The sequence below is a fragment of the Symphodus melops genome (assembly GCF_947650265.1).
Source record: "Symphodus melops genome assembly, chromosome: 19".
Classification (NCBI taxonomy): domain Eukaryota; kingdom Metazoa; phylum Chordata; class Actinopteri; order Labriformes; family Labridae; genus Symphodus; species Symphodus melops.
This window is the reverse complement of record NC_136709.1, coordinates 354,598-382,097: the sequence shown is the minus strand read 5'-3', so window position 1 is coordinate 382,097 and position 27,500 is coordinate 354,598. Positions and strand designations below refer to the sequence as shown.

General features: G+C 50.8%; 2 protein-coding genes across 2 annotated transcripts in view; both read left to right on the top strand.

The window, feature by feature from the left end:
- heatr5a (HEAT repeat containing 5a) overlaps positions 1–8,759 on the top strand; it is a gene marked incomplete at its 5' end in the record, with an annotated part of 26,173 nt that extends 17,414 nt beyond the window's left edge. The window contains 21 exon segments of the mRNA XM_079369245.1: positions 763–907; positions 1,250–1,432; positions 1,514–1,753; positions 1,829–2,007; positions 2,979–3,047; positions 3,134–3,313; positions 3,391–3,625; positions 3,870–3,974; positions 4,044–4,172; positions 4,246–4,373; positions 4,445–4,592; positions 4,670–4,843; positions 5,056–5,157; positions 5,232–5,315; positions 5,492–5,668; positions 5,810–5,955; positions 6,079–6,186; positions 6,267–6,369; positions 6,508–6,661; positions 6,829–8,163; positions 8,238–8,759. Of these exon segments, the coding sequence (XP_079225371.1) occupies positions 763–907; positions 1,250–1,432; positions 1,514–1,753; positions 1,829–2,007; positions 2,979–3,047; positions 3,134–3,313; positions 3,391–3,625; positions 3,870–3,974; positions 4,044–4,172; positions 4,246–4,373; positions 4,445–4,592; positions 4,670–4,843; positions 5,056–5,157; positions 5,232–5,315; positions 5,492–5,668; positions 5,810–5,955; positions 6,079–6,186; positions 6,267–6,369; positions 6,508–6,661; positions 6,829–6,982 (2,943 nt within the window). The 3' untranslated portion in view covers positions 6,983–8,163; positions 8,238–8,759.
- A 1,495-nt stretch (positions 8,760–10,254) lies between these two features.
- The window catches only part of hectd1 (HECT domain containing 1), a gene marked incomplete at its 3' end in the record, with an annotated part of 20,175 nt that continues 2,929 nt past the window's right edge, over positions 10,255–27,500 (top strand). Inside the window, exons 1-23 of the mRNA XM_079369244.1 lie at positions 10,255–10,483; positions 17,541–17,708; positions 17,946–18,095; positions 18,191–18,425; positions 19,420–19,647; positions 19,719–20,000; positions 20,080–20,350; positions 21,577–21,653; positions 21,743–21,841; positions 21,933–22,047; positions 22,178–22,352; positions 22,581–22,719; positions 22,823–22,993; positions 23,078–23,300; positions 23,389–23,652; positions 23,845–24,056; positions 24,129–24,275; positions 24,355–24,449; positions 25,193–25,298; positions 25,388–25,522; positions 25,595–25,734; positions 25,892–26,104; positions 27,406–27,500. The exon at positions 27,406–27,500 is cut by the window's right edge and continues 16 nt beyond it. Of these exons, the coding sequence (XP_079225370.1) occupies positions 17,956–18,095; positions 18,191–18,425; positions 19,420–19,647; positions 19,719–20,000; positions 20,080–20,350; positions 21,577–21,653; positions 21,743–21,841; positions 21,933–22,047; positions 22,178–22,352; positions 22,581–22,719; positions 22,823–22,993; positions 23,078–23,300; positions 23,389–23,652; positions 23,845–24,056; positions 24,129–24,275; positions 24,355–24,449; positions 25,193–25,298; positions 25,388–25,522; positions 25,595–25,734; positions 25,892–26,104; positions 27,406–27,500 (3,562 nt within the window). The 5' untranslated portion in view covers positions 10,255–10,483; positions 17,541–17,708; positions 17,946–17,955. The remainder of the gene's footprint in view (positions 10,484–17,540; positions 17,709–17,945; positions 18,096–18,190; positions 18,426–19,419; positions 19,648–19,718; positions 20,001–20,079; positions 20,351–21,576; positions 21,654–21,742; positions 21,842–21,932; positions 22,048–22,177; positions 22,353–22,580; positions 22,720–22,822; positions 22,994–23,077; positions 23,301–23,388; positions 23,653–23,844; positions 24,057–24,128; positions 24,276–24,354; positions 24,450–25,192; positions 25,299–25,387; positions 25,523–25,594; positions 25,735–25,891; positions 26,105–27,405) is intronic.

Sequence of the window (27,500 nt, the reverse complement as noted above, 5' to 3'; positions counted from 1 at the left end):
AGACACTGAGCTTCATACAGACACACTGAGCTTCATACAGACACACTGAGCTTCATACAGACACTGAGCTTCATACAGACACTGAGCTTCATACAGACACACTGAGCTTCATACAGACACACTGAGCTTCATACAGACACTGAGCTTCATACAGACACTGAGCTTCATACAGACACTGAGCTTCATACAGACACTGAGCTTCATACAGACACACTGAGCTTCATACAGACACTGAGCTTCATACAGACACACTGAGCTTCATACAGACACTGAGCTTCATACAGACACTGAGCTTCATACAGACACACTGAGCTTCATACAGACACTGAGCTTCATACAGACACTGAGCTTCATACAGACACTGAGCTTCATACAGACACACTGAGCTTCATACAGACACTGAGCTTCATACAGACACTGAGCTTCATACAGACACTGAGCTTCATACAGACACACTGAGCTTCATACAGACACACTGAGCTTCATACAGACACTGAGCTTCATACAGACACACTGAGCTTCATACAGACACTGAGCTTCATACAGACACACTGAGCTTCATACAGACACACTGAGCTTCATACAGACACACTGAGCTTCCTTGTTGTTCTTTGATATTTGACAGATTGAGATATTTCCTGCTGGAGGAAACACTGACCGTCTTTACCTGCATGTAACATCCTGCTGTCAGAGAGCTGGTGACCACGTGACGACTCCTCTCTGTGTGTGTGTGTGTGTGTGTGTGTGTGTGTGCACGCTCAGGCCCACCTGTGCAGCTCCTACCTGTGTCTGCGTCGGGCCGTGGTGGCGTGTCTTCGTCAGCTGGTGCAGCGGGAGGCCGTGGAGGTCTGCGAGCACGCCGTCACGCTGGTCAAAGAGCTGCCGAGACGAGACAACAGTCAGCTGGGTGAGATGAACACAAACGTGACCGTGTATCGAGCCCTTCCTGTCGTCTCACAGCACCCCCCCCCACCCCCCCGTCTGTGACATCACAAACCCATGATGTCACTGATCCAAGCCCATTGGCTCGTTGTAGCGAGTGCAAGCTCCCCTCGGACTGACTGTAGCATTCCTAATATGGTAAAAGGGGCGGGACATATCAGAGAACTAAACCTAACAACTGACCAATTACAAGAGAGCAGATCAGCCGACCAATCAGATCAGACTTGCACATGTGGGGACCCTGAGCGCTTTAAAGTCAGCTGACAGGAAACGTTTTGCACACACTGACGTCTGCGCTCCTGTCCAGACGTGACCATAAAGGAGGTGGGACTGGAGGGCGCTCTGTTCACCCTGCTGGACCGGGAGTCAGACCCGGGTCTCAGGAGGGACATCCAGGAGACTCTGGTCCACATGATGACATCCAGCGCCACCAGCGGGAAACTGGGACACTGGCTGAAACTGTGCAAGGACGTCCTGTCTGCGACCACAGGTGAGTCTGAGGACGTTAACCCTTTACGTGTTTCATCCCGGCGTGTCACAGCGTGGTCACCTGATCCGTCTTCTGTCTCAGACTGCTCGTCTCCCGTCGAGGCGAGTCAGGACGAGGAGGAGGCGGACCCCGGCAGAGACGACGACTCGTCTGCCTTCAAGGCTCGCTCTGAGTCCGGCGGTCCGTTCACGGCGCTGCGCTGGGCCACGCGCCGCTTCGCCATGGAGTGCGTTTGTCGCATCATCGCTCAGTGTGAGAGCGCTGACCCCGCCCACTTTGACATGGTGCTAGCTCAGGAGAGACGCCTGCACGAGTCCACAGGTAAGACCCATCACAGCCAAAGTTCAGGCCCCCCCCCCCTTACCCCCCCCTCACCACTAACCTGTCCGTCCACAGACTTCCTGGTCCTCCATCTTGGCGACCTGGTCCGTATGGCGTTCATGGCGGCGACAGATCACAGTGACCAGCTGCGCCTGGCAGGGCTTCAAACCCTGCTGGTCATCATCAGGCACTTCTCCACCATCCCAGAACCAGAGTTCCCGGGTCACGTGATCCTGGAGCAGTACCAGGCCAACGTAAGCACGCCACCGTGAGAGCAGCACGCCATCGTGTTCCAGTAAAGAGAGAGACGTGTGTGTGTGTAGAGTTAACACTGTGTGTGTGTGTGTGTCTCTGTGTGTGTGTGTGTGTCTCTGTGTGTGTGTGTGTGTGTGTGTGTCTCTGTGTGTGTGTGTGTGTGTGTCTCTGTGTGTGTGTGTGTGTCTCTGTGTGTGTGTGTGTGTGTGTGTGTGTGTGTCTCTGTGTGTGTGTGTGTGTGTGTGTGTGTGTGTGTGTGTGTGTGTGTGTCTCTGTGTGTGTGTGTGTGTGTGTGTCTCTGTGTGTGTGTGTCTCTGTGTGTGTGTGTGTGTGTGTGTGTGTGTGTGTGTGTGTGTCTCTGTGTGTGTGTGTGTGTGTGTGTGTGTGTCTCTGTGTGTGTGTGTGTGTGTGTGTGTGTGTCTCTGTGTGTGTCTCTGTGTGTGTGTGTGTGTGTGTGTCTCTGTGTGTGTGTGTGTGTGTCTCTGTGTGTCTCTGTGTGTGTGTGTGTCTCTGTGTGTGTGTGTCTCTGTGTGTGTGTGTCTCTGTGTGTGTGTGTGTGTGTGTGTGTGTCTCTGTGTGTGTGTGTGTGTGTGTGTGTGTGTGTGTGTGTGTGTCTCTGTGTGTGTGTGTGTGTGTGTGTGTGTGTCTGTGTGTGTGTGTGTGTGTGTGTGTGTGTGTGTGTGTGTGTCTCTGTGTGTGTGTCTCTGTGTGTCTCTGTGTGTGTGTGTGTCTCTGTGTGTGTGTGTCTCTGTGTGTGTGTCTCTGTGTGTGTCTCTGTGTGTGTGTGTGTGTGTGTGTGTCTCTGTGTGTGTGTGTGTGTGTCTCTGTGTGTGTCTCTGTGTGTCTCTGTGTGTGTGTGTGTGTGTGTGTGTCTCTGTGTGTGTGTGTGTGTGTCTCTGTGTGTGTGTGTGTGTGTCTCTGTGTGTCTCTGTGTGTGTGTGTGTGTGTGTGTGTGTGTGTGTGTGTGCAGGTTGGAGCTGCTCTCAGACCAGCCTTCTCTGCAGATGCTCCTCCTGACGTCACAGCTAAAGCCTGTCAGGTAGATGATTCTCACCTGCTGTGTGCCGACTCCTTCTGCTCTCCAGGTGACTAAACATAAGCTCCTCCCACATCCTCTTCCCTCAGGTGTGCAGCGCCTGGATCGCCAGCGGCGTGGTGAGCGACCTGCGTGACCTGCGGCGAGTCCACCAGCTTCTGGCGTCCTCATTGGCTAAAGTCCAGTCAGGCAGGGACACCCGCAGTCAGCTGTACAGCGAGGCCACCGTTACCATGGAAACGCTGGCTGTGCTGAAGGCGTGGGCCGAGGTGGGCGACTGTTTCCGTTTGATGTTTTTGAGGCGTGATCCAGGTGTGGCGTGTTTGAAACTCCTCCCCTCTCTCAGGTTTACATCGTGGCCGTGGAGAGGAGCGCACAGAAGGAAGCTCCTGATTGGAAGACTGATCTGTCCGTCTCTGCTTCAGCCAATGACAGCTCAGGCTGCGAGTCAAGAGAGGAGGGCCTTCTTAAGTTGGTCCAATCAGATCTGTCCACACTAAGCCGCCTGTGGCTGGCGGCGCTGCAGGACTACGCTCTGCTGACGCTCCCACAGGAGTTCGCCTCACAGCTACCTGACACAGGTACGACCAATCACATCCCACCGTTTCTGACTCTGCTCATTTGTTGTTCTTTGACGAGAAAATCTAGTCGTGGGACGTGGAGTTGGTCTACTTCCTGTTGGACAGGAAGCTGACAAACACCGGTGGTTAGCTTGTGCTAGCGTATGTTAGCTTGCAGTAAACGTACACACTACATCCTGCAGGGAGTGGGCGGGGCTTTTGGAGGAGGAGTCTTCTTTAAAGTAATGAAGTGTTTCTCCTGCAGGAGGTTCTTTCTACACAGCAGAGACGCTGAAGCAGGCCAGAGCTCATTACACGTGCTCGTGGGCGCCCATCCTGCACGCCACCTCGCTGTGGCTGCACAGCACCGGTCAGTCCTCCTCCCTCTTCTCTGAGCGGTGGAACCATGCAGATGTTTGACAGCCTGTTTGTGTTGAAGGGTTCTTAATGCCAGACGATTCACCTGCAAACCTGTCCAGACCGGCCACGCCCACCTCCATGGGACACGCCGGGGGCGGGGCCAAGAGTCCTGAGGACATCAGCTCAGACAGACTTCATCTCATACTGGGTACAGAACTTACAAACACATGGCCTCCATGCTGCTGCAGCTCTGTGCTTGAATAAACCCATGTTCCTGTCAGGCATCAGCGTGGAGTTCCTGTGCTCGCCGCACTCCGACGGACAGATGGAGAACATCACTTCCTGTCTGCGGGCTCTGCAGGCGCTCCTCGACGTCTCCTGGCCTCGAGCCAAGATTGGAAACGACCAGGTGAGATGGACACGGAGCTGGGAGCTGGTGGACGGGGTGACGTGTCCTGTATTAAACGAGCTTCTCTCCAGGCGCTGAGCGTGGAGCTGCTGAGCGTCCTCCACAGGCTCATGGTCACCAGGGAGTCGCTCTGCGTCCAACTCGCCGTCTTGGATTTGCTGCGTCAGATCGTGGCGGCCGCTCAGGAGCACGTGAGAGAGAAACGCCACAGCGCTGAAGGTGAGCACGCTCTGCTCTGGAGATGATAGCGCTCGATCCTCGTCCCTGAGTCTGAATCAAACTTTATCGATCCACAGTGGACGACGGTGCGGCTGAGAAGGAGACGTTGCCAGAGTTCGGAGAGGGTCGGGACACCGGCGGTTTGATTCCCGGACGCTCGCTGGTGTTTGGAGCGCTGGAGCTCTGCCTCTGTGTGCTGGTCCGGAAACTTCCACAGCTCAGCCCCAAACTGGCCGGAACCAGTCCCACTGGTAAGAGGAGGAGGAGGAGGAGGAGGAGGAGGAGGAGCCTATTGAGGAAGAGAAGGTGAACTGTATGAGTCACTGTGTGTGTGTGTGTGTGTGTGTGTGTGTGTGTGTGTGTGTGTGTGTGTGTGTGTGTGTGTGTGTGTGTGTGTGTGTGTGTGTGTGTGTGTGTGTGTGTGTGTGTGTGTGTGTGTGTGTGTGTGTGTGTGTGTGTTCAGGGCCTGGGGGTTCAGTCTGGAGTTTGACGGACAGCGACTGTCAGCTTGTGGCCTCGGCGCTGTGTGTCCTCTCTGAGCTGCCGTCCGTCTGCTCTCCTGAAGGTAAGAGCATGACATCATGTTTGTCCCTCACAGGCTCCCGTAGTTCAGTCTGATCAAAGTCCGTCTGTCTGCAGGCAGTGTGTCCATTCTCCCAACTGTCCTCTACCTGCTGTTGGGAGTCTTCAGAGAGCTGGTCCACCAGCCCAGCACACACACGGGTAACACACACACACACACACACACACACACACACACGGGTAACACACACACACACACACACACACACACACACACACACACGTGGTCACAGAGGGGCATTATGGGAGAGAAGATGGTGTGAGGATGATGATGCAGAGAGATAAGAGTATGAGTCACGCTGCTCTTTTTTTCCCAGCAGCCCCTGCAGCAGTCTCGGTGGGCGGGGCCGGTCTGAGCGTGGTGATCCAGGCCGCTCTTCAGGCGCTGAAGTGCGTCGTGACGTGTCCGATGAGCCGACAGGAGAAGAGCCGAGGAGCCTGGAACGTTCTGCTGAGATCTGCTCTGAACACACTGCTGGGGCTGTGGGACGCAGGTACACACACACACACAGAGACACACACACACACACACACACACACACACACACACACACACACACACACACACACACACACACACACACACACACACACACACACAGATGAAGCATCCTGATGTGTGTTGTCTGTTCCAGGAGAGCGTGCGGTGGATCAGGTGAGTCTGCTCACCGCTCTCACCGTCTTCCTGCTCTCCGCCGGTCCTGACGTCTGCACCGTCCGGCCTCTGCACGCGCTCAGTCTGCAGCGCTTCACCGCCAGCATGGAGGCCAAGGACCCGCTGGTCAGTCACAGACACTGTGTGTGCTCAGGGTTCTGTTCAGTCCGGTGTTTCTATCAGACTCCTCCCACTTTAACCTGCGACACGTGAAGAATCCCCCTGATAGAAGATTCTCTCTCTCTGCAGGTTGTGAGTCGCTGTTACCAGCTGTTGACCTCAGTGTTTCAGGCTCCGCCCACCGTGGCCGTACCCTACATCCAGGCCCTCGGACCCCCGCTGGTCCGGTTCCTCCAGGTACTGAACTGTCCGTTGATGAGTCTGAGTCCATGTTCATGTCTTGATCCTGCTGATGATGTCATCACGCTGTGTCTCAGAGGGTGGAGAAAGGTCGTCCTCAGAGTCCCGAGGAGCTGCTGGGAGTCCTGGAGGGAGTCCGAGCCATGGAGGCGCTGATCCAGGCTGCAGACGAGTCCCAGCGTGAGTTTATGTGATGAAGAGGACGTCTCCTCTCCTTCAGAGTCCACGTCCTCAAACATATCAATCTCTGATGTTTGACGGATCAACAGACCCAATGCATCATGGGATATGAACACAGCCTCTGTTTTCTGTCTGCAGGTCCTCAGCTGGTGGCCGTCTTGTTGCCCCTCCTTATCTCCTTCCTCCTGGATGAAAACGCTCTTGGCTCCGCCCCCGCTGCGTCCCGTGCTTTGCACGAGGCGGCGCTCAAAGACCTGATGCGCCTCGGCCCCCAGCACTCAGCCGTCTTCAGGTGAAACGAAAAATCTAGTTTATTTATTATATATTTAAAGGAGCAGTCTGTAGCTCTGCCCCCTGGTGTTTAAAATGGGTACTGCAGGCGCCTACCTTCTCTGCTCCAATCAGATTGCAGTCGTCAGGTTGACATGAAGAAGTTGAACTTGTGTTTGTGTCCCTCAGGTCTCTCATCGCGTCGTCTCCTCACCTGAAGTCTCGTCTCGAAGCCGCCGTCAAAGGAAACCAGGAGAGTCTGAACGCTAAAGCTGGCAGCGCCAACCCCCGCAGCAGCGCCAAGTCCTCCCCCAGCATCACACTCAAGACCAACTTCCTGTAAGACAGCCGTCAGCGTGACACACCGTGCTGCATTCACTGTCCCCTGGGAAAACAGGACTGTTGGTGTCAGTCATGAAATTGAGGAGAATGCACAACGCACGCCGACACGTTGGAAGGATGACAGAAGACAAGAAAGACACATTGTGACATCACTTCCTCTTTGGACTACAATCTGTGATGTCATCAGGACTCCTCCAACATGGCGGCGTGTCCTTCTGTTGTTCCACACGCTGCACGTCACTGTTGATCACTCTTCTCCGTCAGCGTCACGCTAACAGCTGCTAACACTCTGATGAGCCCTCATAGAGCGTCTGATGTCATCAGTGATCGACTGATCGTGTCTGGAAGGAAGCAGCAGCAGGGACGATGTAGATCAGGTTTTAACGTCTCTCCATATCACAGGTTTGAAAGCATCCAATCGTTAATCTTCCTGCTGCAGAGAAACGTGGCGTTCAGAACCCGGGTGGGAGCAGCTGCACGCCGTCGTTAGCAACGTCTCAGCCACAAAATGATTAGTTGGTGGATCCGCTGCAGTCATGAAGTCTGTGGGCGGTTTCAAGCCGCCCTCTGTGAGTTTGAATGTCATGGCGGGGGGGGGGGGGGGGGTCCTGATCGGAGCAATCCGCCGCCGTAAATCAAAATAAATCTACCGCCAACTGATCACGACTCGAACCCTCGTCCTCCTCGCCCCGCGTCTGATCAGGAAATAAACGTGTGTGTGTGTGTGTGTGTGTGTGTGTGTGTGTGTGTGTGTGTGTGTGTGTGTGTGTGTGTGTGTGTGTGTGTGTGTGTGTGTGTGTGTGTGTGTGTGTGTGTGTGTGTGTGTGTGTGTGTGTGTGTGTGTGTGTGTGTGATTTAAAAAACGACTAATGACTCTTGACTGGGTGCGACTCGACTTGTCTTCCTGTTGCCGTGGTAACAAAAAGGTATCAACAGTCTTTGATGTTAACGACACTACAGACGCCGTAGGTTCATGGTAGAGTTTTTAGAACTTTGTAAATATTTGAATCAAACTTTATCAGTACAGAGATCTGTGACAGTCCTGTTTGTGAGGGAGGGAAGCCTGTTCCAGGTGAAAGGTTAAAAACTCGACAGTGATTGGCTGACAGTGGGATGAGGGATTTTCATTGTTCTGGGATGAAGTCTGACTTTAAAGATGGTGGACTGGTCTGAGTTTCAGACGTGAAGCCTGACCAACACGTACTAACGTTTGAACGTTTGGTTTCTGCGTTTACGGCTGTAAACGGCGTGAACAGCAGCATCAAGACGACAATCAGACAACTCTAATACATCAAAGTTTGAAATGTACGGTGGCTGAGAAGTTTCAAACAGACTTTTAAAGCCTGAAACATTTGTTATGAGCGTCTTTTAGAGAAGCCGGCTCCTGCTAGAAAGTTTGATTACAGAAACGATGTCCACCAATCACAGGACAGCTTGACTCCTCCCACCTGGCTCTCCAGGTACGACTGAAGTAAACGAGCAGCGGCAGTCGGACGCTCGGTTTGGGTTAGTGAATGTGACATCCATCGGAGGAGTCGGACAGTGAACGCATCGTGAACAGAACTTTATTTTTATAGTGAGTGATGATTTAACAACACTGTGATGGTCTGATACGGTGGCCTGTGAGGGACACTTTAAGTCACCAGAGCACTTTAGTTTAACAAACACTACATAATCACGTCGTGTAGAATGTCCAGATTTAATCGTCTGAATGTGAATGTTCAAACAATTCATGATGTCATCAAACAAAAATCAATAAAGATTCACCTGCACTAAAACGACCACTGTGTGTGTTTCTACATGTTGTTTCCTAACAGCTGGGTTAACCCTAAACGCCTCACTCCATTGGTCCACAAGCTGATTTCAGCTCACGCTTCGTATGTGGGCTCGTGCATGCAAGCATCCTCTCCGTCTTCTGCTTGCTCCACTTTTCAGAAAATGTGTTCTCAAACAGGCCGTTTGGAGATGTTCCCTTCATGACATCACAAAGGGCAGTAGCCCCTCCCCCAGGTGGGTGACACTCCCACAGCTAGGTGTTTGTTCTGCCCTCTGAGTCTGCCTTCTCACCGTAAACAATAGGACATGGAGCCAGAAAGCAGCGAGTACACCCGAGCCCTTCCAGAGAGGGGGCGTGGCCAGACACAGCTCATTTACATATTTAAAGCTACAGACACAGAAACAGCCTGTTCTGAGCAGGGCTGAAATAGAGGGGTTTATAGACATGATCATGAACACACTTCACACACATGATGAAGAGGAGGAGATGAGACCTTTAAGAAAGAAGCAGAGAAAATGTATTTTAAAGTAGCCAACATAATAACCATAAATATTTGTCTTTTTTTTTTTTAAAGGAGAAGGGGATAAAAAAAAGTAGAAGTTCAATAATTGAAGATGACATCATGTGAAACAGTATAAATACATTAAATTTAATTTAAAAAACATTGGAACGTGTGTGTGTGTTTTATCAGTCCTGTAACACCTTGGTAACTTGATTTTCTAACAGAAACAAACACGTTGCAGCGCCCTCCGGCGTCTGCTGCATCACCTGCGGATGCTGCTTTCAGGGACTATCGGAAACTCTAGAACGTAGCGTGAAGCGTGATGAAGAGCTTTCAGGGCTTCATCCTGCTCCAATCTTAGAATGTACCACACCGAAATTATGAAAGAATAGAGAACATTTATTGTGTTTGTAATAATGACTAGATGATCTGATCTCTGCAATGACAAGTAAACAAAAACAAATTAATGGACAAATTTGAATGTTAAGAAGAGGTGAGTTAAGTTCGAGTTGCAGCTACTTCAATGTAAAAGTGTCATTCTCTTTGTGTTTTGTTAGTTTGACAGGAGAATAAATAAAAATTAGATATTACTCTGAGATATATTCACCATGACCTTTAAGATGTCGGAGTCTAAAAAATGAAGCATCTGGACCTCTCTCACTCTGCACTTTCCTGTTCTGTGGAAAGAGACTGCGGTTGATCAAGACCAAAACCTGACTATATATAACCACACACTATATATATATATATATATATATATATATATATATATATATATATATATATATATATAAATATATATACACACACACACACACACACACAAACACACATAGTGAATTATATATATATATATATATATATATATATATATATATATATCTCGATAGATAGAAGGATGTTTGTGTGTGTTTAAATTGTTGAAATGCGGGACAAGTAAAGCAAAACAACTTAAAAAAAAATAAGGTGTGCAGTGGTATCTCTTTATTCCGAGCTCGAGTTCAGCTCGTGAACGCGGCAGCAGTGTTCGGCTCAGCTCTCCATTTCAGTCCGCTGTGTTCGGCTCCGCTCGGTTCATCGCCTCGCCGTCCACTCTGACCTTTTTACAGCCGTTCTGGAGAAATGGGAACGCCTTGAATTAACCCGAGACAGACACAGCTCCTCGCCGTTCAGTTGGACCGACAGGATCGTAACTCCTTCCTCCGCGCCGAGGAGAACAAACGGTAAGTGACCGATCCCGCTGTTGTAAGCGAACCTGGGCCGGTGTCGGTTGTGGCGGGTGTCTGAGTCTGAGTTGCGGCCCTCCGGCTCTCCCGGAACTCGAGCTCCGCGGCTTGGGGTTGTTGTCGGAGGCCGCACATAAAGCTGTTTAACTAAAATGTAACGTTTCCATCAGTGTAACACTTTGAATACTTCCTCCACTAAACACCGACACGTAGTTTATCTGCTCGGTAACAGAAACGGGTTTCTTGTCGGTATTTAATTCTGTTTTTAAACACTGAAACCGCAGGACGCTGCCGTTATTTAGGCTAAAGTTAGCATTCAGGTTAGCTAGCGTGGTGCTAGCAGGCTAACTGAGTAGCATTATATTATTTTTAAAAGACATTACATGTTTAACATTTAAAGACTTCAATTTCACATTAAACTGTAACAAAAACACTGTGCTCCACTACGGACACACTATATGGACTTTAACATTGATTATATACATTATTTAACACTTAAATTAAGCTGAAATATAAACATACGCTGTTTTTACAAGTAAATATTATATAGCATGTGTACTACACAACACAATACTATACAACACTACACAACACTGTACAACACAACACAACTCTGTACTACACAACACTGTACTACACAACACAACTCTGTGTTACACAACACTATACTATACAACACTACACAACACTACTATACAACACTACACAACACTATACTATACAACACTACACAACTCTGTGTTACACAACACTGTGCTACACAACAGTTAACAATACACATCACTGTACTATACAACACTACACAACTCTGTACTACACAACACTGTACTACACAACACAACACAACTCTGTACTACACAACACTGTACTACACAACACAACTCTGTGTTACACAACACTATACTATACAACACTACACAACTCTGTGTTACACAACACTGTGCTACACAACAGTTAACAATACACATCACTGTACTCCACACTACACTAAACGCTACACAATACTGTACTACACTCTACTCAACACTATACTACACACTACACAACACTATGTACATTATACTATACAACACTACATAACACAACAATACTACTCAATACTATTTAGACTATACAACTAACACAACTATATACCACACAACACTATGTATACTATACCACACAACACTATGTACACTATACTACACAACACTACGTATACTGTACTATACCACACAACAATACAACACTATACTACACAACACTATGTATACTGTACTATACAACACTACAACACAACACTATACTACACAACACTATGTATACTGTACTATACACCACAACACTATACTACACAACACTATGTATACTGTACTATACAACATTACAACACTATACTACACAACACTATGTATACTGTACTATACAACACTACAACACAACACTATACTACACAACACTATGTATACTGTACTATACAACACTACAACACAACACTATACTACACATCATAATGTATACTATACTACACAACACTATACTACTCAGCACTGGGTACACTATACCACACAACACTATGTATACTATACCACACAACACTATGTATACTATACCACACAACACTATGTAAACTATACCACACAACACTATGTAAACTGTACTACACAACACTATGTAAACTATACCACACAACACTATGTAAACTGTACTACACAACACTATGTAAACTATACCACACAACACTATGTAAACTGTACTACACAACACTATGTAAACTGTACTACACAACACTATGTACACTACACTATACCACACAACACTATACTACTCAACACTATGTACACTAAATACACAACACTATACTACACTACACTACACAACAGTACACAATACACAACACTGTACTCCACACTACACAAGACTATATACATTAAACTACACAATATTGTACTACACTCTAATCAACACTATACACTATACTACACTGTACATTAAATACACAAAAGTGCTCTGTACAAACACACTTCAACACTACACACTATGCAACAACATATATAAATTATTCTTCAAGATATACACACTACTCAACAATACACAAAATATATGCCAACTATCCATGTTTGCGGCAGCTGCACTTTAATATAGACTATGCTAACGCTGTCAGATAGACCTTAATATAGACTGTATGCTAATGCTATCAGCTACACTTTAATATAGACTGTATGCTAATGCTATCAGATAGACCTTAATATAGACTGTATGCTAATGCTATCAGATAGACCTTAATATAGACTATGCTAACACTATCAGCTACACTTTAATATAGACTGTATGCTAATGCTATCAGCTACACTTTAATATAGACTGTATGCTAATGCTATCAGCTACACTTTAATATAGACTGTATACTAATGCTATCAGCTACACTTTAATATAGACTGTATGCTAATGCTATCAGCTACACTTTAATATAGACTGTATGCTAATGCTATCAGCTACACTTTAATATAGACTGTATGCTAATGCTATCAGCTACACTTTAATATAGACTGTATGCTAATGCTATCAGCTACACTTTAATATAGACTGTATGCTAATGCTATCAGCTACTCTTTAATGTAGGCTGTATGCTAACACTATCAGATAGACCTTAATATAGACTGTATGCTAACACTATCAGCTACACTTTAATATAGGCTGTATGCTAACACTATCAGATACACCTTAATATAGACTGTATGCTAACACTATCAGCTACTCTTTAATATAGACTGTATGCTAACGCTGTCAGCTACACTTTAATATAGACTGTATGCTAACACTGTCAGCTACCCTTAAATATGGGCTGTATGCTAATGCTATCAGCTACACTATAGACTGTATGCTAATGCTATAGTAAGTTAATGAAATATCTGATTTGAGAGGTTTTAAAGGTCTTGTATTGTCTTTTTGGGGATTGATTTGATTTGGTGAAAATGTACCAGGTTTACACTTACATCCTGAAAAACCTTGAAAAGAGCTGACCAATGTAAGTCCTGGGAAATGAGGTGAAACTCAGAATGTCCCAGAAATCCGACTTGAAATGTCCGGCTAAACGGGGCTGATGATTATGAGGCGAGCTGTGCAGAGAAGAACAGCCTTACAGTTTGTCATCAAACCCTGTGTGTAAGTGAAGCTCACTGCTAACGCTAGTCAGCGAGCTGCTGGAGGGCTTAGCGTTGCCTGTAACATGTCCCTCCTCTATCCTCTTATGTTGATTTGTGTCTGATGAAATAATTAGGCTCCTTATGCTCAGACAGATGACGAAACTGTGGCTCACACAGCTAACTGTGTGTGTGTTAGCTTCTCTGGTTCACTGCTAACTGCTCCGTCTGTTTGGGACGTTGTGCTAGTTTGAACTCTCATGCAAAGGTTTGTTCACACAGACACACACACACAGACAGACACACACACACAGACAGACAGGTCAATGTGGAAACATCATCACAACACTCATCCAATAGACATGTCTTTTTAGTTTCTGTTAAAGTGTGTCATGCACACAGACGAGCATCACGCCCTTCCTCCACTAAATAAAGAATCCAAATTTAGCTGATAGTTAGCTTTAGCTTCACCTGACAGCATCACTGTACCGTACAAACATGCCTCTTACAGAGCCATCCACCTTTTAGTTCTCTCTCTCTGTGTCTCTGTGTCTCTGTCTCTCTCTCTCTGTCTCTCTCTCTCTGTCTCTCTCTCTCTCTCTGTCTCTCTGTCTCTCTCTCTCTCTCTCTCTCTCTCTCTCTCTGTCTCTCTCTCTCTGTCTATCTCTCTCTCTCTCTCTCTCTCTCTCTCTCTGTCTCTCTCTCTCTCTCTCTCTCTCTCTCTCTCTCTGTCTCTGTGTCTGTCTCTCTCTCTCTCTCTCTCTCTCTGTCTCTCTCTCTCTCTCTCTGTGTCTCTGTCTCTCTCTCTCTCTCTCTCTCTCTCTGTCTCTCTCTCTCTCTCTCTCTGTCTATCTCTCTCTCTCTCTCTCTCTCTCTCTCTCTGTCTATCTCTCTCTCTCTCTCTCTCTCTCTCTCTGTCTCTCTCTCTCTCTCTCTCTCTCTCTCTCTCTGTCTCTGTGTCTGTCTCTCTCTCTCTCCTCTCTCTCTCTGTCTCTCTCTCTCTCTCTCTGTGTCTCTGTCTCTCTCTCTCTCTCTCTCTCTCTCTGTGTCTCTCTCTCTCTCTCTCTCTCTCGTCCATGTACGCTGGGCTCTTTCCTGTTTATCTAAAATAGCAGGCACACATCGCACAAAAACATTGGCAATTTTTTTGAGCACCTAAATGTGCCAACATATTTGTGCAGTGTAGACGGTCTGCAGACGATGAATTCCAATGATGGCGGTTTCATTATTGAAAGGCTGCATGTGTTGAAACCTGCAGAAAGCCTTCACTCGAACAAGAGGAGTCAAACCGGAGCAGAGTCTGGTAAACGTCTCTGGAAAGTCCTGCAGGGGAAGCCTTGTGTCAGAAGGGGGGGGGGGCACAATCTGAGATGCTTCTCCTCTGTCTGGACTCTGCTGTTGGTTTCTGTTTGTGATTGAATCTGTCTGTTGGAGGAACCCCCCCCCCCCCCCCCCCCCCCCATTACCATGAGGAATTGAAAGTGTGTTTCGACCACAATCTGGTCTGAGAGAGTTGAAACTACGAAAGGTTAAAGAGGTGACAACTAAAGCCTGTGACTGACTGAGGGACACGTTGGCCCTTCAGTCCTGCTGTGGGGGGGGGGCAGGACTCTAGCTGGCAAGTTGTGATGATTAATCTGTTGATAAGAGGATCTGTCCTGCACAGCCTGGTTCTATCCCGACAGACAGACAGTCAGCTGCTTGGCTTCAAATTAGGACCTAATCAACTTAACCCGGACCCATCGGACTCCCAGCATGCTGTGCTGCAGGGATATGGCGGCGGATAGAGCCGTTTGTGTGCAGTAGCTCGTGTGTGGAGCTGCATGGCGTGGTCAGGGACATGAATCGTGTATTTCAGTCACCACTTCATCTCCATCCTAAAATTAACCGGCTCTCGCTTTACACTCTGGTCTTTAGATCTTAGAGCGACCCCGGAGCCTGCACGGGAGACTCTGTGCTCCTCCAAAGGTTCCTGGTCTTCCTGGTTAATCCGACATGAAAGAAGTAATCAATGAGAGGGGAGGCCTTAAACGAAACGTTACGATCAGCCCGTGCTTCAGACGCTCTCCAAATGAAAAGGAGCAGCTGAAGATTTCTTGGGCTGAAGTTTAAACAGCGAGTAATAAATGATAAGAAACTGTATGAGTTAAAGTGAATCTGACAGTTCCTGTTATCGCCACAGCTCTGTCACCCACATGGGCCTGTAAGGAACCTGGTCTGGACTCATCCTGGTCTTTAGCTGAGTCTTCCACATGTGGACTTTCAGCTGCTTTAACCAGGAGTCTGCGCTCATTAATGACCTCCTCCTTCTAGCTGCACAGTCAAACCTTCTTCTTATTAAATGTAGATATGTTTCCTACAGCAGCCTGACATCTGTGCACAGCCCCCCCCCCCCCCCCAAACCAACCTGAAAGACTTGAGTCACTTTTGGACTGATGTGCATCTGTCCGAGCATGTTGATATGAGCTGTATCAGAGTTCCTGATCCGATCAGGAGCTGTCTGATTGGCCTGTGCTGGTACCTTTTTAAATGAAGTTCTTCACGAGGTGTTGTTGATGAGACATTTTCTTGGACGTCATTCCTCCTCCAGCTTTTCTTGTTCGTCTGCCTCACATCTGCATACTGTCTGTGCACTGAGCTGGCTGTCAGAGCAAACGAAGGGTTAAAACCTCTGAGCTTCAGAAAAGCTTCACGTCTGTTTGAGAGGAAAACCACATCAGAGTCCAGCTCCTGGGACAGACACACACACACACACACACACACACACACACACACACACACACAAACACACACACACCACACACACACACACACACACACACACACACACTCAGAGACGAGCTGCGGCTCAGATATTTTTCACTGCTTGTATTGACACATGCGAGCGTCTTCAGCTGTCATGGTGACGCTGGTGAGTGGAGCTCCTGCAGAGTCAGCTGTGGAGGAACGATCCTCTGCCTGTCATGGAGCAGCCGTCCTGTTTGATCTGCTGTGATGTGCGCTCTATAAGACGCACTCTTCATGCCTGTCTTCTTTATGCTGAGAGCAGGCTGCGGTGATGCTGAGACACGCCCACCATCAGTGCGTGTGACCTGACGTGATCAGAGTACACGTATCTCCATTGTTGTGTATTGGAAGGTGATGGCACGCTGTGCTGGGAGAGACAGTGACACAGAGCAGCTGCCAGCGCTGCTTCCTCTCTGCTCTGTAAATCAACTTAGTGCTCTTCTGATGAAAGTCAATAAGTGATCAGTGGAGTCGGCCTGAGAGCTCGGCGAGCAGGAGTGCAAACGCCACACGATGGAAAACGTCACGCAGGAAGTTTAAACAGTTTTTCTCTTTCAATAACAGACGTGAGTTATATTCCAGATTTTAGAGTCATTTAAATATCCAGTTAAGAAGCTTATTTAGGCTGCTGTATCGTGTGAAGTGGAGCAGTCAGGATTCATGAAAATGGGACGCTAATGACGGCTGGTTTCACCAAGTAGGACGAGGTCTGTGGTCACCCAGTGATTATCCACTGCCTGCTTTAACAAACGCTGCACTCTTTCAGGAGCTAGTCACCACCCTGTCTCACTAAACACAAGCAACAGCTGTGCAGGAGTTTAAACTGTCCAAAGACTTTTCCATGAACAGCTTGCTCTCTTCCAACAACGGTCCACTTCTCAAAATGAGTAAAAGCTCCAAACTCCAGTCAGCCAGGAAGTATCCTGTGCCCTGTTTGTTGTTTGCAGAAACACTTCTGCCCAGCTTATCTAAAGGGCCACAAGCTGCACTTCTCCAGGAAGTATCCTGTGCCCTGTCTGTCAATAACGATGGATAGATTCATTTGAGTTCTTGTTTGAATATAGAGTTGTTTTTTTATAACCTCTTTGTTTCTCTGCCAGTTATTTAAATCCGTCCTTCACTTCCTCCCTTTGTTCTGTCTGCAGGGGAAGAGACTACATGTCCCAGAAGCCCCTGTGAGCGTGTGATTTCCTCCTGCTCGTCCTTGTTTCCTCTCTCCCTCCGTCCGGGTGATTGGATGAGTCCCAAACAGCGACAGAACTTTGAGCAGTGATTGGGCGCTGAGCCAGAGCGGGTAGCCAACGGGGAGCCAGGTGAGAGGTCAGGTGATGATGACGTCAGAGCTCGATTAATTAACCTTGGAGCGGCCGGTTCATTAGCAGCTTTTCTTACTGCTGCTTTTTCTTTATGAACACAAACAAAGCTAATAATGTAGCATCTATGAGGAGCTGCTGCATCCTGAATTCCTCCTCCACTGCGAGCAGCTTCATGCTGTGGGGGGGGGGGGGGTTCGCCTCTGTATTTACCGTTTATGGCATTTGTCCCTGTAGGCTAGCCATCATGGCGGACGTGGACCCGGACACCCTGCTGGAGTGGCTCCAGATGGGTCAGGGCGATGAGCGGGACATGCAGCTCATCGCTCTGGAGCAGCTCTGCATGCTGCTGCTCATGTCTGACAACGTGGACCGCTGCTTCGAGACGTGAGTCTTCTCTGTCTGAATGAGGCGAGTGTGGACAAGTGGTCCGTGTGCTGACTGTGACCCCCCCACCCCCCACCCCTCTTCTCTGTCTGCAGCTGTCCTCCTCGGACCTTCCTCCCGGCGCTCTGTAAGATCTTCCTGGATGAGAGTGCCCCGGATAACGTGCTGGAGGTCACGGCCCGAGCCATCACCTACTACCTGGATGTGTCGGCAGAGTGCACCCGGAGAATCGTGGGGGTGGACGGGGCCATCAAGGCGCTGTGCAACCGGCTGGTGGTGGTGGAGCTCAACAACAGGACGAGTAGAGACCTGGCTGAGCAGTGTGTCAAGGTAAGAGAAGCACTCCCTGCATGACAGCAACATCTACTGAAGAGGCTGCAGGCTGTGCAGAGGAACTGAGTGGTGGAGTTTTTGTGCCCTGGCTCGAGCCTGAGAGGGGATCAGAATAATCTCTGTTGTTATGCAGCCTTGAGACAGAACAGGAGCGTTTACAAGCTGATTAAAGCGTTCGCCTCTTCTTGTTTCACTGCAAGAAGTTGTTGTGATAATCTGAGAGTTTCTCTCTCTGCTGCTGTGTCATCACCCTGTGTCAGAGAGATAACAGCAGGAGGCCAGGACACGCTGACACACACACATCTCAGCTGCTCCTGTGTGTGTGTGTGTGTGTGTGTGTCACACCACAGGCAGCAGATCTCAAACCATGTGCTTCCAGAGGTTTCTTATTAAAACTCACAGGACAGTTGTGTTCTGTGATCAGACGTCAGAGTCTTTGTCAGCTGATGCCGTCCGATCACTTCGTCTATTTTTATTTATCAGGTGCCGTTTGATCTCGCTCCACATCCTGAAAGTCTGGACTGAATGTCTTCTTTGTGACTGTGAGGAGGAGAGACGTCACAGCGCTCTCACTCACAAGCTTCACACAAATTAAGATGTAGCTTCACACAGCCCGAGACGATCGCTGTCTGAGGGGGCGGGGCCTCCTGATGTAAAACAACCAGGCGGCAGTGACGGATGAATTAAGAGTCTGCCACACGGCGCTATAATGACAGTATTTTATATCAGCGCTGCGTGTAGACCAACAAAACGACCATCAACATCAGAGCGGAGAACACAAAACAATGGCGCCGTTTATTTACGTGCACAGAGATGCTGGTGGTCGCCTATGCATCGTGCGGCAGTAACAGGATATAACGTCACACGCCTGCTCCTATTGGCTCAGCAGAACGTGCTGCAGCTCACTGCTGCAGGAGAAGCTGTGGGTGGAAAGGGTTAACGAGGAAGCACACGGTGACGTCGTGTCTTTCATGGCTTCTTGTGTTCGTAGGTGTTGGAGCTGATCTGCACCAGGGAGTCTGGAGCCGTGTTTGAGGCCGGCGGTCTGAACTGCGTGCTGAGTTTCATCAGAGACAGCGGTCACCTGGTTCACAAAGACACGCTGCACTCAGCCATGGCCGTCGTGTCCCGACTCTGCAGCAAGATGGAGCCTCAAGACTCGTCTCTGGAGACCTGCGTCGAGTCTCTGTCCAGCCTCCTCAAACATGAGGACCACCAGGTGAGCGGTCTGAGCTTAGTCTGCAGCGGCTTCCTGTTTCTCTCAGAGGTTCTAACGTCTCGGTCCTGCAGGTCTCAGATGGAGCGCTACGCTGCTTCGCCTCATTGGCCGATAGGTTCACTCGTCGTGGCGTGGACCCCGCCCCTTTAGCCAAACATGGCCTGACAGAGGAGCTGCTGTCCCGTATGGCGGCTGCCGGTGGCACAGTGTCAGGCCCCGCCTCTTCCTGTAAGCCTGGCAGGACCTCGACCGGCTCCGCCCCCTCAGCCCCCGACTCCAAACTGAGCAACCAGGTGTCGACCATCGTCAGCCTGCTGTCCACGCTGTGCCGGGGGTCGCCACTCGTTACACATGTAAGTCGACGCGCCTCGAACACGTGAAGAATGTTCTCCATAATGAAGTTCATACGACTGTTTGTCCTTTCCTCTGTAGGACCTGTTACGCTCAGCGCTGCCGGACTCCATGGAGTCCGCTCTGGGAGGAGACGAGCGCTGCGTGCTCGACACCATGCGGCTTGTGGACCTCCTCCTCGTGCTCCTGTTTGAGGGACGGAAGGCGCTGCCCAAATCCACGGCCGGCTCGACGGGTCGGATCCCCGGCCTGCGACGCCTGGACAGTTCAGGAGAGAGATCGCACCGACAGCTCATCGACTGTATCCGCAGCAAAGACACGGACGCTTTGATCGACGCCATCGACACCGGAGGTAAGAACTCTGAACGCACCTGTGAGAGAAGGAAGGGGCGTCGACCAAGGATTCACCATCAGCACCTCATCTGACCACTTTGACCTTCTGAGAGTGCCATCAGAAGGTCAAAGTGGTCCTTTATCGTCTCGTTGGTCCTTTATCGTCTCGTTGGTCCTTTATCGTCTCGTTGGTCCTTTATCGTCTCGTTGGTCCTTTATCGTCTCGTTGGTCCTCGAACGTCTCGTTGGTCCTCGAACGTCTCGTTGGTCCTCGAACGTCTCGTTGGTCCTCGAACGTCTCGTTGGTCCTTTATCGTCTCGTTGGTCCTTTATCGTCTCGTTGGTCCTTTATCGTCTCGTTGGTCCTTTATCGTCTCGTTGGTCCTCGGACGTCTCGTTGGTCCTCGGACGCCTCGTTGGTCCTCGGACGTCTCGTTGGTCCTCGGACGTCTCGTTGGTCCTCGAACGTCTCGTTGGTCCTCGAACGTCTCGTTGGTCCTCGAACGCCTCGTTGGTCCTCGGACGTCTCGTTGGTCCTCGGACGTCTCGTTGGTCCTCGGACGTCTCGTTGGTCCTCGAACGCCTCGTTGGTCCTCGGACGTCTCGTTGGTCCTCGGACGTCTCGTTGGTCCTCGAACGCCTCGTTGGTCCTCGGACGTCTCGTTGGTCCTCGGACGTCTCGTTGGTCCTCGGACGTCTCGTTGGTCCTCGGACGTCTCGTTGGTCCTCGAACGTCTCGTTGGTCCTCGAACGCCTCGTTGGTCCTCGGACGTCTCGTTGGTCCTCGAACGTCTCGTTGGTCCTCGAACGTCTCGTTGGTCCTCGGACGTCTCGTTGGTCCTCGGACGTCTCGTTGGTCCTCGAACGTCTCGTTGGTCCTCGAACGCCTCGTTAGTCAATAACAATAATTTAGGTTTGTTGGTTTACTAAACGAGATACAGTTACAGTGTGGTGCATTCAAGGTCAGCTGAGTAAAATGACTATCATGTGAAAAAAGCAGATATAATGTCATGATGTGTTCAAATGTAACATTGAGAATAAGAAAACGTAGCTTTTGGTGAGAAAGTATAAATAAAGACGTTTGTTTTCCAGCGATATCAAAGTTTCATAGAAGAGGAAGTAAAGACTTCGTACTTCTGCTAAAACTCTGAGCAGCTTTGAGAGCTGATATCTTCAAATCATGAAAGAGAAGCAAACATTGATAGCGGGGACATTAACACCCCCCCCCCCTTCTTTGTGTTGCAGCGTTTGAGGTGAACTTCATGGACGACGTCGGGCAGACGCTGCTGAACTGGGCTTCAGCTTTCGGCACACAGGAAATGGTAAAGAACAAACACACACAGCTGCTCGGGCGCTTCCTCCCTCTGACTTCAGTTTGACTCACGGTTGTTTGTTTGAATCACTTCTTAAGGTGGAGTTTCTATGTGAGAGGGGGGCGGACGTTAACAGAGGTCAGAGGTCATCCTCACTACACTACGCTGCCTGTTTCGGACGCCCACAAGTAGCCAAGGTAACGCAGAATACACACACACCATCCAGCTGACGGACCTGCTGTTGTCTGTCGAAGCGTCTCATTGGCTGTCTGCTTTTGTGGCGTGTAGACTCTGCTGCGTCACGGAGCAAACCCCGACCTGAGAGACGAGGACGGGAAGACTCCTCTGGACAAGGCCAGGGAGAGAGGACACACAGAGGTGGTGGCCATACTGCAGTCCCCTGGTGAGTGTTAGCCCAGTCTGTCGCTATCAGAGGACGGGAAAAACAAAGTGAACGCTCTGCAGCGCCGCCACCTTTATGTCGACGTAACAAAACTGTAAAGTGTGTGTGTGTGTGTGTGTGTGTGTTCCAGGTGACTGGATGTGTCCGGTCAATAAGGGCGATGACAAAAAGAAGAAGGACGTGAACAAAGAGGAAGAGGAGGGCATCGAGCCCAAAGGAGACCCAGAGATGGCTCCCATCTATCTGAGGAGACTTCTGCCTGTTTTTGCACAAACCTTTCAGCAAACCATGCTGCCTTCTATTAGGTACACACACACACACACACACACACACACACACACACACACACACACACACACACACACACACACACACACACACACACACACACACACACACACACACACACCAAAATGGTTTCTTGATTCATGTTATATTTGGACCAAACTCATCAACACTGTGACGTCCTGCTATACTGACGGCCCAGGTGTGTGTTTTAATGTGTGTGTGTGTGTGTGTGTGTGTGTGTTCAGGAAAGCCAGTCTGGCTCTGATCAGGAAGATGGTTCACTACAGCAGTGAAGTCCTGCTGAAGGAGGTGTGTGACAGCGAGACGGGACACAACCTCCCCACGGTGCTGGTGGAGATCACCGCCACTGTGCTCGACCAGGAGGTACACACACACACACACACACACACACTCACAGACACACACACTCACAGACACACACACGCACACAGAGCTAACACAGCTGTCCTCTTTGTGTGCGTCTCAGGACGATGACGACGGCCACCTGCTGGCTCTGCAGATCATCAGAGATTTGGTGGATAAAGGTGGAGACGTTTTCCTCGACCAGCTCGCTCGCCTCGGCGTCATCAACAAAGTGTCGACTCTGGCCGGACCGGCGTCAGACGACGAGAACGAGGACGAAGCTAAACCTGAGAAGGTAAAGAGAGCGGAGGAGAGGGAGGGAACGTGAAAGGGGATGAATGATGAAACATCTGTACGAGTGAAGCATGTTTGTGTGCAGGAGGAGGAGGCGCAGGAGGACGCCAGGGAGATCCAGCAGGGGAAGCCGTATCACTGGAAGGACTGGTCCATCATCAGAGGGAGGGACTGTCTCTACATCTGGTCCGACGCCGCCGCTCTCGAGCTCTCCAACGGCTCCAACGGCTGGTTCAGGTTCATCCTGGACGGGAAGCTGGCCACCATGTACTCCAGCGGGAGTCCAGAGGGCGGCTCGGACAGCTCCGGTACGATGAACAAACATCACACACTGATCTGTGGTCTCCTCTGTGCTTCTCCCTCATCGCCTTCACTTCTCTCCTTCTCCGTGCTCAGAGTCTCGCAGCGAGTTCTTGGAGAAGCTGCAGCGTGCGAGGAGTCAGGTGAAACCCATCACGGCCAGTCAGCCCATCCTGTCCAGCGTGGGCCCCACCAAGCTCACCGTGGGGAACTGGTCTCTGACCTGCCTGAAGGACGGAGAGATCGCCATCCACAACTCAGACGGACAGCAGGCCACCATCCTGAAGGAGGACCTGCCCGGCTTCGTCTTCGAGTCCAACAGAGGAACCAAACACTCGTTCACCGCCGAGACCTCGCTAGGTGTGTGTGTGTGTGTGTGTGTGTGTAACAGATAGCTTTAACTCACCAGCAGGGTTCATACAGAAACACAGAAGTCCCCTGAACGCACCACCAAGCTGAAGGAAATATTCACAGCAGGGATTAAAAACAACGACCTGGGGTCCAGCTGTCTTTTGTCTGATCTCTGGGTTTCTGCTGGCCGTGTGTTTACAGGCTCGGAGTTTGTGACGGGCTGGACAGGAAAGAGAGGCAGGAAGCTGAAGTCGAAGCTGGAGAAGACGAAGCAGAAGGTGAAGAGCATGGCGAGGGAGCTGTACGACGACCACTTCAAAGCCGTAGAGAGCATGCCCAGAGGGGTGGTGGTCACCCTGAGGAACATCTCCACACAGCTGGAGTCCTCCTGGGAGCTGCACACCAACAGACAGGTAGGAGCACGCGTCATGGCTGACGGTCAGCTGACTGTCCCGAGGCGCTGTCTGACCTCCGTGTGTTCACAGTGTATTGAAGGAGAGAACACGTGGAGGGACCTGATGAAGACGGCTCTGGAGAACCTGATCGTAGTCCTGAAGGATGAAAACACCATCTCTCCGTATGAGATGTGCAGCAGTGGTCTGGTCCAGGCCCTGTTCACCGTCCTCAACAATGTAGGCGTCTCACTATGACTCTGTGACGCTGCAGTCACACGAGGCCGAGCTGTAAGACGTGTCCTGTGTTTCTCTGCAGAGCGTCGACCTGGACCTGAAGAATGATTGTAAGCCTTTAATGGAGAGGATCAACGTCTTCAAGGCGGCTTTCAGCGAGAATGAAGACGATGAAAGGTGAACACTGGATCCAGGTCCAGATCCAGGTCCTGATCCTAGCTAACAGGTCCTCAGACTGGGACCTGGTCCTGATCCTGACTAACACGTCTTTAGACTGGGACCTGGTCCTGATCCTAGCTAACAGGTCCTCAGACTGGGACCTGGCTAGCTGGTCCTCAGACTGGGACCTGGTCCTGAACCAAGCTAACAGGTCCTCAGACTGGGACCTGGCTAACAGGTCCTCAGACTGGGACCTGGCTAACTGGTCCTCAGACTGGGACCCGGTCCTGATACTAGCTAACAGGTCATCAGACTGGGACCTGGCTAACAGGTCCTCAGACTGGGACCCGGTCCTGATCCTAGCTAACGGGTCATCAGACTGGGACCTGGTCCTGATCCGAGCTAACAGGTCCTCACACTGGGTCCTAATCCTAGCTAACAGGTCTTGAGACTGGGACCTGGTCCTGATCCTAGCTAACAGGTCCTCAGACTGGGACCTGGTCCTGATCCTGGTTACAGGTCTTCAGACTGGGTCCTGATCCTGGTTACAGGTCTTCAGACTGGGACCTGGTCCTAGCTAACAGGTCTTCAGACTGGGACCCGGTCCGGATCCTAGCTAACAGGTCTTCAGACTGGGACCTGGTCCTAGCTAACAGGTCTTCAGACTGGGACCTGGTCCTAGCTAACAGGTCTTCAGACTGGGTCCTGGTCCTGGTTCCCTTGGCTGATGTCTGACTCAGTTCTTGTTTGTGTCTTTGCAGCCGACCAGCTGTTGCCTTAATCCGTAAACTGATAGCGGTCCTGGAGTCGATAGAACGTCTACCTCTGCACCTGTACGACACTCCAGGATCCTCATACAACCTGCAGGTGGGTCAGAGCGTGATCCGGGTTCAGGTCTGACTCTGGTTACTTGCACCTCTTTTGGAAACCTAACGTTGTGTGTTTGATTTGATCAGATCTTGACGAGGAGGTTGCGGTTCCGTTTGGAGCGGGCGCCGGGCGAGACGGCTTTGATCGACCGAACGGGTCGCATGTTGAAGATGGAACCGCTCGCCACTGTGGAGTCTCTGGAACAGTACCTGCTGAAGATGGTAAGACCACCTTCACCTTCAGCTCAGTCCAAACGAGCGGCGCCAATCGTTTTAACCCGTGTGCTCCTCCAGGTGGCGAAGCAGTGGTACGACTTTGAGCGCTCGTCCTTCGTCTTCGTGAGGAAGCTGAGGGAAGGTCAGACCTTCACCTTCAGACACCAACACGACTTCGACGAGAACGGAATCATCTACTGGGTCGGAACCAACGCCAAGTAAGAGCAGCGGTGTATCTGTGACTGCAGTACCCATTTTAAACACTAGGGGGCAGAGAGACAGACTGCTCCTGTAAAGCTTCATCTTGTACGTGCACTGAGACCCTGCAGCTTCTAATCTGTAGTTTTAGTGACACCTCTTCTCTGCTGTCTTCAGGACCGCCTACGAGTGGGTGAATCCCGCGGCCTACGGCCTGGTGGTCGTGACATCATCAGAGGGGCGTAACCTCCCCTACGGGAGGTTGGAGGACATCCTGAGTCGCGATAGCTCCGCCCTCAACTGTCACACCAACGACGACAAGAACGCCTGGTTCGCTGTGGACCTCGGCCTCTGGGTCATTCCCTCGGCGTACACCCTGAGACACGCCAGGTAGGACGCCACGCCGACACGTCTACCTGTGGCGAGATAACCACGCAAACTACAACAATCTTCCTCTCTCTTTACATCCTCCTCTTCCTCGCTCCTCCTCTCGCCGTCATCCTCAACCTGACTCCTCCCTTTCCTCCTTTCTCTCTGATGCTCCTCCCTCACCTTCCTCCTCTCCTGCTCCTCCCTCACCTCCCTCCTCTGCTGCTCCTCCCTCACCTTCCTCCTCTCCTGCTCCTCCCTCACCTCCCTCCTCTGCTGCTCCTCCCTCACCTCCCTCCTCTGCTGCTCCTCCCTCACCTCCCTCCTCTGCTGCTCCTCCCTCACCTCCCTCCTCTGCTGCTCCTCCCTCACCTTCCTCCTCTCCTGCTCCTCCCTCACCTCCCTCCTCTGCTGCTCCTCCCTCACCTCCCTCCTCTGCTGCTCCTCCCTCACCTCCCTCCTCTGCTTCTCCTCCCTCACCTCCCTCCTCTCCTGCTCCTCCCTCACCTCCCTCCTCTGCTGCTCCTCCCTCACCTCCCTCCTCTGCTGCTCCTCCCTCACCTCCCTCCTCTGCTGCTCCTCCCTCACCTCCCTCCTCTGCTGCTCCTCCCTCACCTCCCTCCTCTCCTGCTCCTCCCTCACCTCCCTCCTCTGCTGCTCCTCCCTCACCTCCCTCTTCTGCTGCTCCTCCCTCACCTCCCTCCTCTGCTGCTCCTCCCTCTCCTGCTCCTCCCTCACCTCCCTCTTCTGCTGCTCCTCCCTCTCCTGCTCCTCCCTCACCTCCCTCCTCTCCTGCTCCTCCCTCCTCTGCTGCTCCTCCCTCACCTCCCTCCTCTGCTGCTCCTCCCTCACCTCCCTCCTCTGCTGCTCCTCCCTCACCTCCCTCCTCTCCTGCTCCTCCCTCACCTCCCTCCTCTGCTGCTCCTCCCTCACCTCCCTCCTCTCCTGCTCCTCCCTCACCTCCCTCCTCTCCTGCTCCTCCCTCACCTCCCTCCTCTGCTGCTCCTCCCTCACCTCCCTCTTCTGCTGCTCCTCCCTCTCCTGCTCCTCCCTCACCTCCCTCCTCTGCTGCTCCTCCCTCTCCTGCTCCTCCCTCACCTCCCTCTTCTGCTGCTCCTCCCTCTCCTGCTCCTCCCTCACCTCCCTCCTCTGCTGCTCCTCCCTCACCTCCCTCCTCTCCTGCTCCTCCCTCCTCTGCTGCTCCTCCCTCACCTCCCTCCTCTGCTGCTCCTCCCTCTCCTGGTCCTCCCTCACCTCCCTCCTCTGCTGCTCCTCCCTCTCCTGCTCCTCCTCACCTCCCTCCTCTGCTCCTCCTCCTGCAGGGGTTATGGCCGCTCTGCACTGAGGAACTGGGTGTTTCAGGTGTCGAAGGACGGTCAGAACTGGACCACTCTGTACACGCATGTAGACGACTGCA